A 15,328-nucleotide genomic window follows, 5' to 3' on the forward strand; every position below is an offset into this window, starting at 1 on the left:
TAATTCTTTTTAATACATTGGGGTTTTCTTGAGTTTGTTAAACTTGCTGAATTCAATTAATTTTTTCATACTTTTGAGCATTTAAATTTATTTGTATATATTCATATTTTTTTGTTAAAAGTGCAACTTTTTGGTTGAAATTAAATCTGTTTTGATTAAGAATTCAACTACTTTGTTAAACATTCGTCCTTTTTGGTCAAATTCATCTGTTTTTGGTTTAAAATGAAAATCTTTTCATGGTTAAAATATCAACTATTACATTTTTTGTTGAGAATTCATCTTTTTTGGTTGAAAATTTAAGTACTTGTATGAAAGTCGAGTTACTGTGTTATGTCATGAGAAACAGTCCGATTTTACCAAAGACTTTCTTCTAATCAAATCGACTCACGTTATTCTTAGATATTTTATCTATAAAAACAATATATTTCAGCCCTAAACAATTCCAGGAACTCCCTTTTTCATATGAAATCGGTCAAATATAATTTGTGCTATAAAAATAGTTTTGAACGCGGAGATGATTTTAATTTCAGTGACTTATCATCAGCTTGAAAAATGAACATAAACAAACCCTCAATTTCTAAAGAATTCCTTCTCAACGCAGCTGTTGACGATGCCATTCGAATTTTATTTAGACCTTACGTTTCGCCAGAATCACCCGATGGAACGAATTCGAATGTACGAATTCGTTTTTGGAAAAATGAAGGAGGATATTGGACAAACCAGGAAGAGCGACTCGAAAGTTCCGGAAAGCACTTTTTCATGAGAATGGCAATGATCGCTTGGGATTTTCTGAACGTTTATAACGTCTTTCAAAAGTCATGAAACTCTCATTTTTACATAGATAAAGTTTAGAAATACTTTTAGGTTTAATTTAATCGAGGCTGCCCTCGATTAAAAAGAATATATGATTTTGTAAACGCTTTCATCCACAACTCATTTGTACTATATTTAAACAAAAAAACTCTTCAGACTCAATTTATACAAAACTTTAATACAATTTCGACTGGCCACTTTTTAAAACCTGTCTCACGTTTAAATTTATTCTTGCCTCGCTGATGTAAGATTTTGCTTTGCACCAATCTTCCTCGTTAATTCTAGAATCTGGATTGGGATTTTCGTAGTATTCCCAGGGCTGAATTTCTGCTCGCAGAATTTTCGGCACACCGTGATAACTTAGTCGAGAGCTTTTTGACATTACGACGATATCTCCACTGCGCAAAAATAAAGCTTCTGCTGGGTCTTGCTGAGAACGTCCACCTATCAGAAAAATTGCTGATTGCCCGAAACTGATTGAAAATAGAGGTGCTTCCACATTTATTTCCGAATGATCCGTATGTCCAGCCAAAGTAGAATTCATTCGATAGTAGTTGACAATGGCAGCTTCTGCTTTAAATTCACTAAAGCCTAAAGTAGTTGCGAGTAATTCCGTCAAGTCGCAGAGGTCTTTTGACATTTCTGTTTTTGAATCTTCTGAGTAGTGTTTTGTGTCCCAATTGTGGTGATATCCTTGAGTAGCCCATCGAAGTTTTGTCAGAAGTTTCTGCTCACTTTTTGGTTCTCTGGTTAAAAAAAGTTCCTTTTAGAAAGTTTGCTTCATCAAAGAGTAGTTTTGTTTATTCAAACTAGCAGTAAATATGGGAGAGCACCCTACAGATAATGAACCTACAGTACCCTCCATTAAATATCTCATAGAAACTGATAGAAATTGACGAAAGGATATATAGAACCGTATGAAGACATATAGAAATTTTATAAGTTTTATAAGTATCTATAAGGAATTCATTAGAGGATTGATAATCATTAATTTAAAATACTAATGTGTGTACAATAATTTAATTTTATCCTTAAAGTGCATTGTGGGTGTCTGAGACCCCAAGAAATGCTCAAACTCTTATAAACCATACTTAATTCGAAAAATTGATTCAGTCTGTTAACTGCTGAAAGTGGAAGTAAAAAAATCGTGTCGTGCAAATAAATATCTTTTTTGAAAGCACCCATGTTGCAATATTTTTTTAATGAAAGCACACTACTTCAAAAATATAGTCATAGATTTTCAGGTTAAAATAATTAAAATTGCGTGAGTTATGAATTTTTAAGTAAAAACCCATTTTTCACTTTTTTTTTCAATAATTTTTGTAACAAACTTAAAAAAATGGCTATAAAATCAACTCTATCTTAAAAAAGATACCTTAAACTATATCAGATAATTTTATTGTGGCAAAATATTCAATACGGGTTAAAAAATACATGAATAAATACGCTGGGGTGTTGAACACCCACGATGCACTTAACCGTGATTTTTACCATATACGCACTTTGAAGGTTAAATAATTGTTAGGGCACTATATGTGTTAATAAATCAATATTAGAATTAATTACTTCAGATATACTCGTGCTTTTAATTAATGATTTTCTACTGAAAGTTCATTATCTAGTGCAGAGAGGTCTCCTCTATAAGAGGGTTCTGGACTATTTTTCCATAAGATTAAAAATGTAAGCTATTCAAAAATCTAATATCAAAAGACAATTTAAGATTATAGGTTCAGAACATTTTTTAAACAATTAGTAATTGATAATTTCGATTTGAAAGCGTTTGAAATTTAAAAAAATTATATATTGAACGATTTTTAAAAAAAACCAGAATCCAACGAGCAAATTTGGACCAAAACGAATAAACGAAAACCAAAAAAAAACCCTATTGTAATCTGAAAAAAAAAACAAAAAACAAATAAAAAAAATTAAATAAAATAAAATTTTCGGAAAAAAATAAAAAAGAGGAAAGAAAAATGAAAAGGCAGCTAAACACATCCCCTCCCTTCTCTTTTTCTTTCTTTCGTCTTTTTTATTTTTGACCATCAAATTACAATAAAATGAAAATAAAAAACGTAAATAAATAAATTTGCATTACCAACGTTTCAGTACTCGCACAGTACTATTTTAATTACTATTTATAATTTAATTTATAATTTATTTTTATAATTTACTATTTTCATTTTATTGTAATTTGATGGTCATAAAAATAAAAAAGACGAAAGAAAGAAAAAGAGAAGGAAGGGGATGTGGTTGGCTGCCTTCTCATTTTTCTTTCCTCTTTTTTATTTTTTTTCCGAAAATTTTTTTTTTGTTTTTTTGGGTTTTTTTTCAGATTACAATAGGGGTTTTTTTTTGGTTTTCGTTTATTCGTTGTGGTCCAAATTTGGTCGTTGGATTCTTGTTTTTTATAACAGGATTTTGCATCAACTTGATTATTGGACGTTAAATGGGATTTTTAATTTGGATGTTGGTCTAATTTAAATTTCGTAAATTTTGTATCATTTCTAAATAAAAAACTTTATAATAAAAAATATTTCGATTAATAACCCTCAAAATTAAAAAATTTTCGAAAATTGGGCAACTTCATTAAAAAAGAATTGAAACTATATCATTTCTAATTCAAAACTTTCAAAATTAAATAATTATTCAAACTTGAAAACTTTTGAATAACAATGATTTTCAATTTCAAGCGATTAAAATATGACTATTTGAATTTGAAAAAGAAATTGAATATTTCAAAATCAAAGCTTCTAAAATTTAATTTTAAAAGCTTCTGATTTAAATTTTTTATATTTAAAAACTTTTATTTAGAAAAGACTCAAGTTCAATTCCTTTTCACTCAATTCATAATATTATTCTTTTTCAAAATTTTACTTCATCTAAAATTTTTTTTTTTGGAACATTTTCATTTAAAAATCGTCAAATATATTTGTTTAAAATTCCAATCGCTTTTAATTCGAAATTATTAATTATTGTTTCAAAATTTTATAAAATTCTTAATATTAAAAAATTTGTTTAATAATGGATTTTTAAATTGTTTATTGTTTTAATGTTAGTAAATAAAAAGCCAGGGACCCAAACGCGCGCTTTGCGCTCGTTCACTTCTTGTTGTTCATTCAGAATTAATAAATTCGAATTGGATTCGTTTAAAATTTAAAAAAATATATATTGAATGATTATGTATTCAAAACGTTCCAAATCAATAAATTTTAGATTGATTAAAATTTAAAACGAAAAGACAATATTTTGAACGTGATCAAGAGGAACTGAACTTGTATAATTTCTAAATAATAACGTTTATAGTTGAAAATTTTGTAATCAAAACTTTCAAAATTGAAAAATTCTAGACTAAAATTTTGGAAACGGGGCAACTTCATTAGAAAGGAGTTGAAATTGTATCATTTATATTTCAAAGTGTTCCAAATTGAACAATATCATATTGGATTAAAGAATCTTGAAATTGGATGAGTTCAGATTGATATTTCAAAAAAGGACTATTCACAAAATACGCGATACATTTTTTAGTCACATTAGAATCCCCCCCTGATAGTATCGCTTATAATGTTAATTACACCAAATAGGACAATTCTCAACGTTAAAAATGGAATATTTTCAGATTATAATTTTAAAAGTTGGATAATTTAAAATTCAAAATAATTAAAATGGTACTATTTCTAATTAAAAGGGTTCAAAATTGAACAATTTTTTTTTTGAACGAAGAATCTCGAAATTGAATGATTTCGTTAAATTCGTAGTTAAAACCAAACCGATGAATCTTGAACTAATAAGATAAATTTTTAACAAAGGAGTTGAACTTTTGATCAAGAAAATTAATTGTTTACTAGAAAAGAAACATTTCTAACAAAACAATTTAATTTTTAACCAAATAGTAAACTTTTCAAATGAAAACAATTAATTTTTAACAAAAAATGGAATAATTAAATTATGATTTAAAAATATTAATTTTCAAACAAAGAAAAAACGAATTATTAATAAAATAGTTCAATCGTCTTCCAAAAATATGAATATTTAACAATGTAGTTCTAATTAGTTCAAATTAGTAACAATGCAGAAATATTGGTGATTTAAATTTTATATGTTAACGTTTAATTTGCTATGTTTCTTTTATTTTTACTATCAGTGCATAAAAAAGAAAAAAATTAAGATTTTTGTACAAATTTCTGACTTTGGAGGAGTGATTTATTTTTATTGAATAAATAAAAATGTTCTAAATTGCATATTTTGGTTTAATGGTTGTATATGTATAGTGTTGCATATTATCAAAAATAATAACAAATAATAAAAATGAACTAATCTTCATGTAGGATCAACATCAGCTTTATGTTGCATTGAAAAATTAAAGCAAGAATAAATAAATTACATATCAAAAGTTTATTCAATTTCAATCTTATCAAAATTTTTGTTGCTTCGCTGAATTTTGCGTAACTTTGAAAATATATGCTGGGATTTGATACAAATTTTTTTGCAATATTTTTCATAAGAACCATGTGATTTCATGTAATCTCTAAAAAATGTATAAAAATGTTTTTAAATTTTATGAAATCTATGAGATTTTTAGCAATTCCATGCAATTTTGCAATCTAGAGTACAAAAAACTTTAAATTCCTAAGATGTCAAACCGAAATATATTCCATTTTCAAAAAAATAGTTGAATTTTCTGCAAAAAAAGATTCTCTACCCAAAAAAGATTAATTTTCAACAAAATAACAGGTCCAAAAAAGATACATTTTTAACCAAGAAGGATGATTTTTCTGCATAAAAGATTAATTTTTTATCCAAAATAATGAATTTTTAACAGCATACTTCAATTTCCAACCAAGAATGATGAGTTTATCAAAATAGTTAAATTTCGATCGGAAAACATGAATTTTCAACAAAAAAGTTCATTTTCAATCGAGAAATATGAACTTTTAACAAGATAGTTGAATTATTAACCACAAAGTAGAATTTTTAACAAACAAGAGTTATTTTCTATCCAAAAAAGCGACTTCCTAATGAAATTTATGAATTTTCTTCCAAACAGTTGAATTTTCAACCAAAAAATCGAATTATAAACAAATAAGATAAATTTTTAACCAAAAAGACGATCTTTCAACAGAACATGCATTCTTACCAAATAGTTGAATAGTTAATTTATACAACATACAGGATGAATTTTAAACACAAAATGGAGAAATAGTTAAATTTTCAGATAAAAACTCTGATAAAAAAATAACTTTGTATAAAAAGAAAAACGAATTTCAACAAAATCGTTAAATTTTCAACCAAAAAGTCGAATTTCCAACTTATCCAATATGCAAGAGGAAATTTTAACCGAAGACGGAATGGTTAAATTTTCAGATAAATAGAATAATTTAAAAAAAAATTAATTTTCAATAAATTTGTTAAATTTTAAACCAAAAATGATTCCTTTAATAAAATAGTAAAATTTTCCAAAAATAATTAGATTTTTAACGAAATAGTTGAATTTTCATCAAAAAAGTTAATTTCCACCCAAGAAAGATGACTTCTCTCCCATGAAAGATCGATTTTCAACGGAAGAGTAAATTTTTTAAGCTAAAGAGTCGAATTTTTTATAAAACGGTGGACTTTTAAATCGTAAAATATGAATTTGCAATCAAAAAGATCATTTTCAATCTAGTAAGAGTAACTTTTAACAAGATAGTTAAATTATCAACCATAAAGTTGAATTTTCAACAAATAAGATAAACTTTTACCCAAAAAGCCGACTTTTCAACAAAACATACGTATTGTCCAAAAAATAGTTGAATTTTTAACTTATAAAATATACAGGATGAAGTTTCACCCAAACACGGAATGATAGTTAAATTTTCAGATAAAAAACTCTGATAAAAAAATAACTTAGTACAAAAAAAAAGCGAATTTTCAAAAAAATTGTTTAATTTTCATCCCAAATGATAAAATTTCGACCAAGAAGATTAATGTTATATAAAAAATACAAATTTCCAACTTATCAGCTAACAGGTTTGACTGCGAACCCTTTAGTTAAATTTTTAAATAAAAAAATAACAATTTTTAAGAATAAAAATGAATTTTCAACAAAGTTGTTAAATTTTCAACCAAAAAGATGAATTTTCGATCCAGAAGATAAACTTTTTTCCAAAAACACGAATTTTGAACAAAATACCTGCATTTTGAACAAAATAGTTTTAGCTTCAACCAAAAAAGTTGAATTCTCAACGAAGCATATATCAGCTGATATTTCAACCAAAAAATTATATTTTTAACATTTTCAACCAATAAGAATAAATTTCTACCAAGTAAGACGAATTTTCAACCTGAAAGTAGAACTTCCAAGTAAAAAATATAAATTTTTAACCAAAGAGATAAACTTTCAACTAAATAAATGAATTTTTAACAAAGTAGTTGAATTTTTGATAAAAATATGACTTTATAATAATATACTTACATTTTCAACAAAAGTATTACAATTTTCATCAAATAATAGAATTTGTTAGCAAATGAGATGAATTCGGAACCAAAAATATGACAGTTTCCTTCTCAATAAGAACAGGAACTTTTACCCAAAAATGAAGTTGAATTTTCCTCACGAAGTAGTATAAGGAGACTCCACTCCCGGAAAACTTGGATGCCTCAATTCGGATTTAGTTAGTTTGCATCGCTCGTAGCGCCTGTTGTGAAAAACTGCGATACCGAGAACATTTTCAAAATTCTCTGATTTTTCCTTGACTAATTTTTTATTTCAAATCTTTAATATTAAAATACCAGAATTTTAATCTTTTTATATTTTTAATATAGCATATTTTATAAACGGAATAAAACAGTATTTCATATACAAATTTAGAATTTTCAAAATTTTAAATTTATTTCAAACAAAAAAAGGTCTTTTCTACTATTAAAGATGGCTTTTTAACAAAATACTGAAATTTCTAACAAAATAATTGAATTTTTAACATAAATTTTGAATATTCAACCTAAAAAGACAAATTTCGAATGGAAAAGTGTCATAATTACAAAAAGAATTTTAAAACCAAAAAGACGAATTTCTAACAAATAAAGAGTTTTCAGTTAAAAAATAAATAAAAGTTTAATCTAAATTATTGCACCTTTGAACCAAAAGATAAATTTTCTTTGCAAAAATTGAATTTTCTAACAAAAAAGTATTTTTCCCCGAAACTGATGCATTTTTATCCAACAAAAGTGAAATTTCAAACTAAATAGTTATTTTAGCAAAAAGGCGAATTTTAACTACAAAACATTCATCTTAAAAAAATGGAAAAGTGACATTTTCTGTTAAGAAATTTATTTTAAATCAAAAAAAGTATTTTTCACTAGACAGTTAAATTTCCCACCAGACATAAACCTTCAATCAAGACAATAAATTGTTAACAATGTAGTTTAACTTTTACCTAAGTAGTTAAATTTTCAATTAAAAAAGATTGATTTTCAACAAAATAATCAAAACTTTCAAGCAAAGAGATGTATTTTCAACTTAAAATATAAATCTTTAACGAGAATGTGATTAATTAACAAAGTGATTTTACCAAATCTTTTATACAAATTAGTTCGATACCCAAGCACAGAAGAATGATTTTTAACAAAAAAGTTGCATTTTCATTAAAAAAAAATGAAATTTTTTCTATAATACATAAAGTTTTAAATCAAAAAGACAAATGTCAAAAAACAGTTGAATTTTCTTTTGAAAAAGCTTTCAGTCGAGTTTCACGATTAAAATTGCTGAATATTTTCAATATAAAAAGACAAATTTTCAACGAAAAAGTATAATAGTTTATATTTCAATACAAAAATTAAATATATACAACAACAAAAAAGTATTTTAAAACCAAAACGACGAATTTCCAACAAATGACGATTGTTCACTCTAATAAATAAATAAAAGTTCATCTAAATTGTTAAACTACCAAGCCAGAAGACAAATTTTCTATACAAAAATTGAATTTTCAAACCAAAAATATGACTTTTCAGCAACAAATTATTTTTCCATGAAAATGATACATTTTTATCATAGAAAAATGAATTTTCAAACTAAAAAAATTATTATTTTTCCAAAAAGGTGAATTTTCAACTAAAAATATCAATTTGAAACAAATGGAAAATGCACCTTTTCTTTTGAAAAATGAATTTTAAACCAAGAAAAAGTATTTGATTTTTAACAAAAAAGCTGTATTTTCATTTAAAAAAATAAAATTTCTTCTGAAACAGATGCAGTTTTAAAGTTTCAAGCAAATTGTTGAATTTTCTGTTGAAAAATATTTCAGTCGAGTTTTCACGATCAAAATATGAATTTTTAAACAAGAAATAATCTTCTACGAAAAAAATGGAGTTTTTAATAAAAAAATATGAACTTTTAACCAAAAAAGATGACCGTTTTAACAAAATTGCTGAATTCTCTCCTAAATAGTTGCATTTTTATTAAAAAAGATGAAATTTCTCTTGCAGAAAAAATTGTAATTAAAGAAAAAAAAGTTGAATTTTTTCAACTGAAAAGGATGCATTTTATAATAAAGATAGAATTTATGATAGAAAGCGAGACATTTTTTTTATGTGGAACTTTCATCCAGAAAATATTTCAGTGAATTTCTTAACAGTAAAATATAAATTTTGAACACAAAGTAAATTTTCTACAGAATAGTTAAATTTTCAAGAAAATATTAGAATTTTTAATCAAAAAGTGTGACTTTTTAACAAAATAGTTAAATTTTGAACCAAACAGTTACATTTTTATCCGAAAAAAATCACATTTTTCTTAAAACAGATGGATTTTTAATTAAATAAAAACTAAAACAATTTTTTTTTATGACGTTTTAACAAAATTGTTGAATTTTCAACCAAACAGTTGCATTTTTATCAAAAAAATATGCAATTTCTGCTAAACCAGGTGAATTTTAAATTCAAAAAGACAAACTTTCCAAAAAGAGTTGAATTTTTAACCGAAAAGTTGCATTTTTATTCAAGAAAGATGAATCATCTCCTAAAACAGATGAATTAAGCAAAACAAAAACTTTTTAAAATAATTAAATTTCCATCCAAAGAAGGTTATGTCTTTTTAAAAAATTATGAAATTTACAAGCAAATAATAAAATTTATAACTCAAGTATAATCTTGAGAAAGAAACTTGTTACAGTTACAGTTTTAATTTCTTTGAATTTGAAATGATCGAATTCTAAAGTTTCTTTTAATCTTAAATAATTGAAATTCGGGATTATATTTAAAATAAAATTGTTTTATTTTATAAGCTTTAAATTAGAAATGATACAAAAATTTCCAAACTTTTAGAATAAAGTTGTTCAATTTTTAAAATTTCATCTAAAAGTTTACAATTTAGAACGCTTTTAATCAGAAATAATAACATTGGTAAAACTTGTGTTTCAACGTTTTCCCTCAAACTGGTAACAGTTTATGCAAATTACCGCCAGGCTATTTTTTCTCTTAGGACTACACTAGATCTCTGACTACACCACTGATCACAAGATCTTTAAAAATTTGAATAAAGGCATAACATTTTTTATTTAATCCGCTTAATTATATTCATACTTACTTAAAACAAGCTTCCCACCAAGATTCATTATCATGAAGTAGAGAATGAGCATCCAGATTCAATTTATTGGGTTTTCTCGAAAAATCTTTGACACATTTAAGAATCCAATTTTGTTGACCAAATTCAGTAAAAGGATTTTCGATATAAATTAGTCCTGAAATAAAAAATCTCCAAATTTCCAAAGAATGAAAACAATTATTTTGTAAAAAAAATTTAATAACTTGCACGGAAATGATAAAGTTTTTGTTTTGATACGCCGAATAACAGACGTGTTTACAAACAAATGTAAACACTGCGATATTTCGTAACAGCATTTACACAAATTAATAAAAATATAAGGTTACATACCAGGCACAGTTATTAATTCATAAATATTCCATTTGTTTAATGGTTTTAATCCCAATTTTTCCCAATTATGCACTTTATTTTCTACAGTGGATATTTTCCTAACCTACAAAAATATAATTGGGAAACTGAGAAACAAGTATTGGAGTTGTTAGCCAAATTTGTATAATGCATACTTTAGATAAATTTGGATGATTGAAATCAATTATATTCTTGAGATCAGGAGGCGGATTTCGTGATTTATAATATTTAAAACTATCCTTAAACATTTTCAACTTGAATCGTGGAGGTCGCCATTTGTATTCCGATTTTATCGCCATCTGGCGGACATAACGTGACGAATTTGAATTGGGGGCGGGAATTTGTGTGGCGTTGCGTTTATTTGACAATATCGTTAAAAATCTAGAATAAATCGAAAAGTTTAATTTTGAACAGAAAATAACAATTTTTCTATGAAATAATTAAATCTTTTATGAAACCCCATTAATTTTGATTAAAAAATGGTATTTTGAACCAAAAGTATGAAATTTTTCAAAACGAGATAAATTTTTAAAACCGAAAAGACGGTTTTTTATACTAAAATAATCAGTTTTGAGGAAAATTGAAATATTCGAATTTTCAGTTTCAAACACTCTAAAATAAAACAGAAACGAAGTTTTAATAAAATACTTACATTTTCAACCAAAGAGATGAATATTTAAGCAAAAACAGTAACTTTTAACAAAGTATTTCAACTTTAAACCACCTAATTAAATTTTCAATAAAATAGTTAAATTTCCAATTTAAGAGAAGAATTTTTAATTAAAATTATGACTCTTTAAACAAAAGAACAATTTTTTAAATGCAATTGAAAATTCAATAACAAAAACTTTTTTCTAACTAGAAAAGATCAATTCTGAATCAAAAATGGATTAGGTAAATATTTAACAAATTAAAATTCAACGAAAAGCAGTTTGTGGACATTGATTTCTACAAAATCACCAATCAAAATGACCATGTTCGATTAAAAATTTAATTTTGTTGATGAACATTCCACAATTTTTTTAAGAATCACAATTTTTTAACAATCATAATTTTTGGTCGAAAATTTAACTGTTTTGTAGAAGATTCAACAATGCGGTTGATTTTTTTTACTGAAAAATCTTTCTTGCTTGGAAAATTAAATCTGTTGCTTGATTAAAAATTCAACTGTTTGAAAATTAATCTGTTTTGGATAATGATTCAACTATTTGGTTGAAAATTCGTCTTTTTTTGATTAAATTCAACTGTTTTTAGTTTAAATTCGACATTTTATATGGTAGTAAATATAATAGAAATTACGTCAAAGTATTTTTTTGTTATCAAAGGTTAAAATATATAAAAAATGGGGCATTACAAAATAAAAAGTTGTGTATCACAGTATTAAGTATTATTATAAGAATAATGGAAAAATTTGTTTTTTTTTACCTTCTTGGATTATGGAAGCTTTTTTTTTGTCTGCTTTTTTCGGGGATGGCTCACATTGAAGTAAAGGTCTAGACATATAGATATGCATTGAAAAAATTTGCAATGTAATAGTATTGATTTTTTGGTTTTAACTTGTAAAAAATTAAATAATTGAGGAAACTTCGTCTTTTAGGTTACTAATAGATGTTCATTAAAATCACTATGTAAATGTTCTTTGTTATAGAGGTGTTTTATGTTATCAGTGGGTAAAAAATTAAATAAATTTATTTCACAGGAAAAATCGGAACAAGCATGAAAAATATTAATATTAAAATGATTAGAAAAGATTATCCATACTATTTTTCTAATTAATTGATTTACATTGTCCAACTGTCGACTTGACAGTTTATCATAGTATACGTCATTTAGATTTTAAAAAGCGTGAAGTATAATTTGTAAGTGATTAATTTCTAACAATTTAGTTTCACGAATCTAGTTTTAGAATATTTAAATTTTTAAGGAAATTTGGAATTATTTAATTTTTAATTTTTAAATATTTAATCAGGAACGTTAGTAATTTTTGAATATCATGCTAGGTGTTTTGCCCAGATAAAACTAATTTCAAAAGTAAAGTTTTTAGTGCTTTTTTAGAGTTTACAAGTTTTTAAATTGAACTGAAGAAAAAGAAGCATTCGGATGGTTATTGGTTGGTGCGGTTCGTAGGATTTTAGCGGATGTTATCGTTTTCGAGAATTTATGACTCTTTTAATATTAATTACAAAAAATAGTATTAAAAATTATTAAAAATGTAAACCCTTAAATTCTTAAAAATCCGGTTAAAATTCCCTGAACCTTATGAAATTCTTTTTTATATGTATTCTTTAAAATATCATAAGATCAGTTCAGATCTTTATAATCCGTTGAAATGTAAGTAAAATCCCTTGAAAAATCCGTGAAATTCTATGAAATCGTATAAAATTTCCTGAAATCCTGGAATATTAAATAAAATACCTTAAGAGCTTTTAAAATCCCTTAAAATCACTTAAATATTTGAAAATCTAATTAAATCCGTTAAAGTGCTTTAAAAATATCCTGAAATCTTGTTCAATATGCTAAAACCTTATAGATCCTATAAAATCCTTCTAAATCTTCTGAAATTCTAGGAAATTCTTTAAAACCGCATACAATTTTTTGAATTACTTAAAAACACTAGTGAATTTCAAATCCCTTAAAAACCATTAAAGTTCTTGACATTTATTCAAAATGTTTGAATATATTTTCAAATGTTCTGAATCCTTTGAAATCCCTCAATTCCTGCGAATGGACTCCTTGAAACCCATTAAAATATAAAATCCTTTGAAATCCCGTGAAACAACATGAAATCCTTATTCCTTTAAATATCTTCATATATTTGGAGCCTTTTGTAACCCTTTGAGATCCAGAAAAATTTATTAAAATATCAATTTGAAAATCTTTGAAATCCCTTAGAATTACGGAAATTTGCGGAAATCTTATAAAATATTTTTAAAATGCTTTGAAATATTTGTATATCTTGGAAATTCTCTGAAATCCCTTGAGGTCTTTCAATATTCTAACATTTTATAAATCCTACGTAATCCTTTCAAATCTTTCAAAATTTAAGGAATTTCTTTAAAATCGCAGATTAACCGAAATATTTGAAATTATCTTTAAATCTTTGATACTATCTTTAAATCTTTGATACTGTCTTTAAATATTTGGAATCCTACGAAATTCCTTCATTTTTGTGAGATTCTTTGCAGATTATAGAAATATTATAAAATGTTTAGAATTTTTTTAAATCTTTTGAAATCCATCAAAAATCATTTCAAATATTTTAAATTTCCTTAAAAAGTTTAAAAACCTTAAAGATTTCTTAAAATAATTGACATCGTTGGAAATTCTATGAATTCAATTGTTTTAAACTCTTTCACAACCATTTAAAAACAAAAATAGTAATACAGCCTATTTTTTCAAACCGCGATAAGAGATTTAAAGGAAAGAAACTCGGCTTTTTTAGACAAGGAAAAGAACCGTAAGTTTGAAAAAGTCTAATGAAATTGTTCGATGAATTATTTAATGAAGATTTAATTTTTATTCTACATATGATAATTTAGATGAGTTTCAATGTTTCAAATGCTTTTATTTTGCAGTTGAGTATTAAAAATTAAAGTTAAACATTTTTTAGGTCTAAAAGTTTAAAGTTTTAATTTATATGTCGTGGAATAATGTTTGGAAACTGGGAAATGACCAGCAATTTCGTTTTGTTTTTAGGGGCCACTCTAAAATATTTAGATTTGACTATTTTGCTGACAACAAGAAATTTCTTGCGCGCGTAGCGCGCAAAACGGGATTTCTAGTGATAATTGGTTAGAAATTGGTCAATTTAATTAGTCATATCTCTCAAATATGAAATTGCCCGACTTTGCCCCCTCCAGGTGACTTCTCTGAATTCGTGCCTGATATATCAATGAATATAGGAATATATTTTATTTTTGGAAATTTAAATGCAATATTAAATTATTTTTTTTATCTAAGTTGCATTTGCTTCTCTTCTAAAAATATTTATGTTAAAATCAAACCTTATTCGAAATCTTTTGTAAAATATGCTGTCAATCTAGAAGTTGGTCCTTGAAGCTTTATTAACTTACTAATTTAAAGCTTGATAATAAAATTGAGAAGATATGTACATTATTGTGGAAAACATTTAAAGTGTGTATAAAAGTCTCTACATTGACGATGTCTCGTTTGTCGATTATCATCGTATATTATCGTCGATTATTATTGTTTTTCACATTCTATGACCGATGGTCGAGCAATTTGCTTCGCGAAGGCATGCATGCTGTATGCATGTTTTAGGCCCGTCCCTCGACAGCTAATCTTCTATGAGTAATTTTAGAGCCTGATTTTCATATAATGACACTACTATGAATCTGTATGATTTCATATGAGAAAAGAGAGGCACGCCGCCGATCGGCTTCAAGGCTTTTTTTGAAAGCTCGATTGTAAATTAATAGCAAGGCAGGCCGCACGTGCGCTTTGGATTGCTAATCTGCCACTATCACCATCATTATTTTATAACCGATTCTCTGATATGTACCATGTACCCGATCACGTTCGATTGAATATTTATTGATGTCATATACAATTGAGATCGATTGTAAA

The 15,328-nt window shown here is 25.7% G+C and overlaps 2 protein-coding genes across 2 annotated transcripts in view; one reads left to right on the plus strand and one right to left on the minus strand.

Moving 5' to 3' along the window:
* LOC117168354 overlaps window positions 1-983 on the plus strand; it is a 4,609-nt gene extending 3,626 nt beyond the window's left edge. Inside the window, exon 2 of the mRNA XM_033353934.1 lies at window positions 531-983. Coding sequence (XP_033209825.1) covers window positions 531-549 — 19 coding nt within the window. The 3' untranslated portion in view covers window positions 550-983. The remainder of the gene's footprint in view (window positions 1-530) is intronic.
* Window positions 916-11,054, minus strand: LOC117168353 (nucleic acid dioxygenase ALKBH1). Its single transcript, XM_033353933.1, has 4 exons — window positions 10,897-11,054; window positions 10,724-10,826; window positions 10,376-10,529; window positions 916-1,559 (listed from the first exon to the last, which is right to left on the minus strand). The coding sequence occupies exons 1-4, from the start codon at window positions 11,038-11,040 to the stop codon at window positions 989-991; spliced, it is 972 nt and encodes a 323-aa protein (XP_033209824.1). The 5' UTR covers window positions 11,041-11,054; the 3' UTR covers window positions 916-988.
* Between the last annotated feature and the right edge of the window lie 4,274 nt (window positions 11,055-15,328).

Source organism: Belonocnema kinseyi, chromosome 2 (genome assembly GCF_010883055.1).
Source record: "Belonocnema kinseyi isolate 2016_QV_RU_SX_M_011 chromosome 2, B_treatae_v1, whole genome shotgun sequence".
Lineage (NCBI taxonomy): Eukaryota > Metazoa > Arthropoda > Insecta > Hymenoptera > Cynipidae > Belonocnema > Belonocnema kinseyi.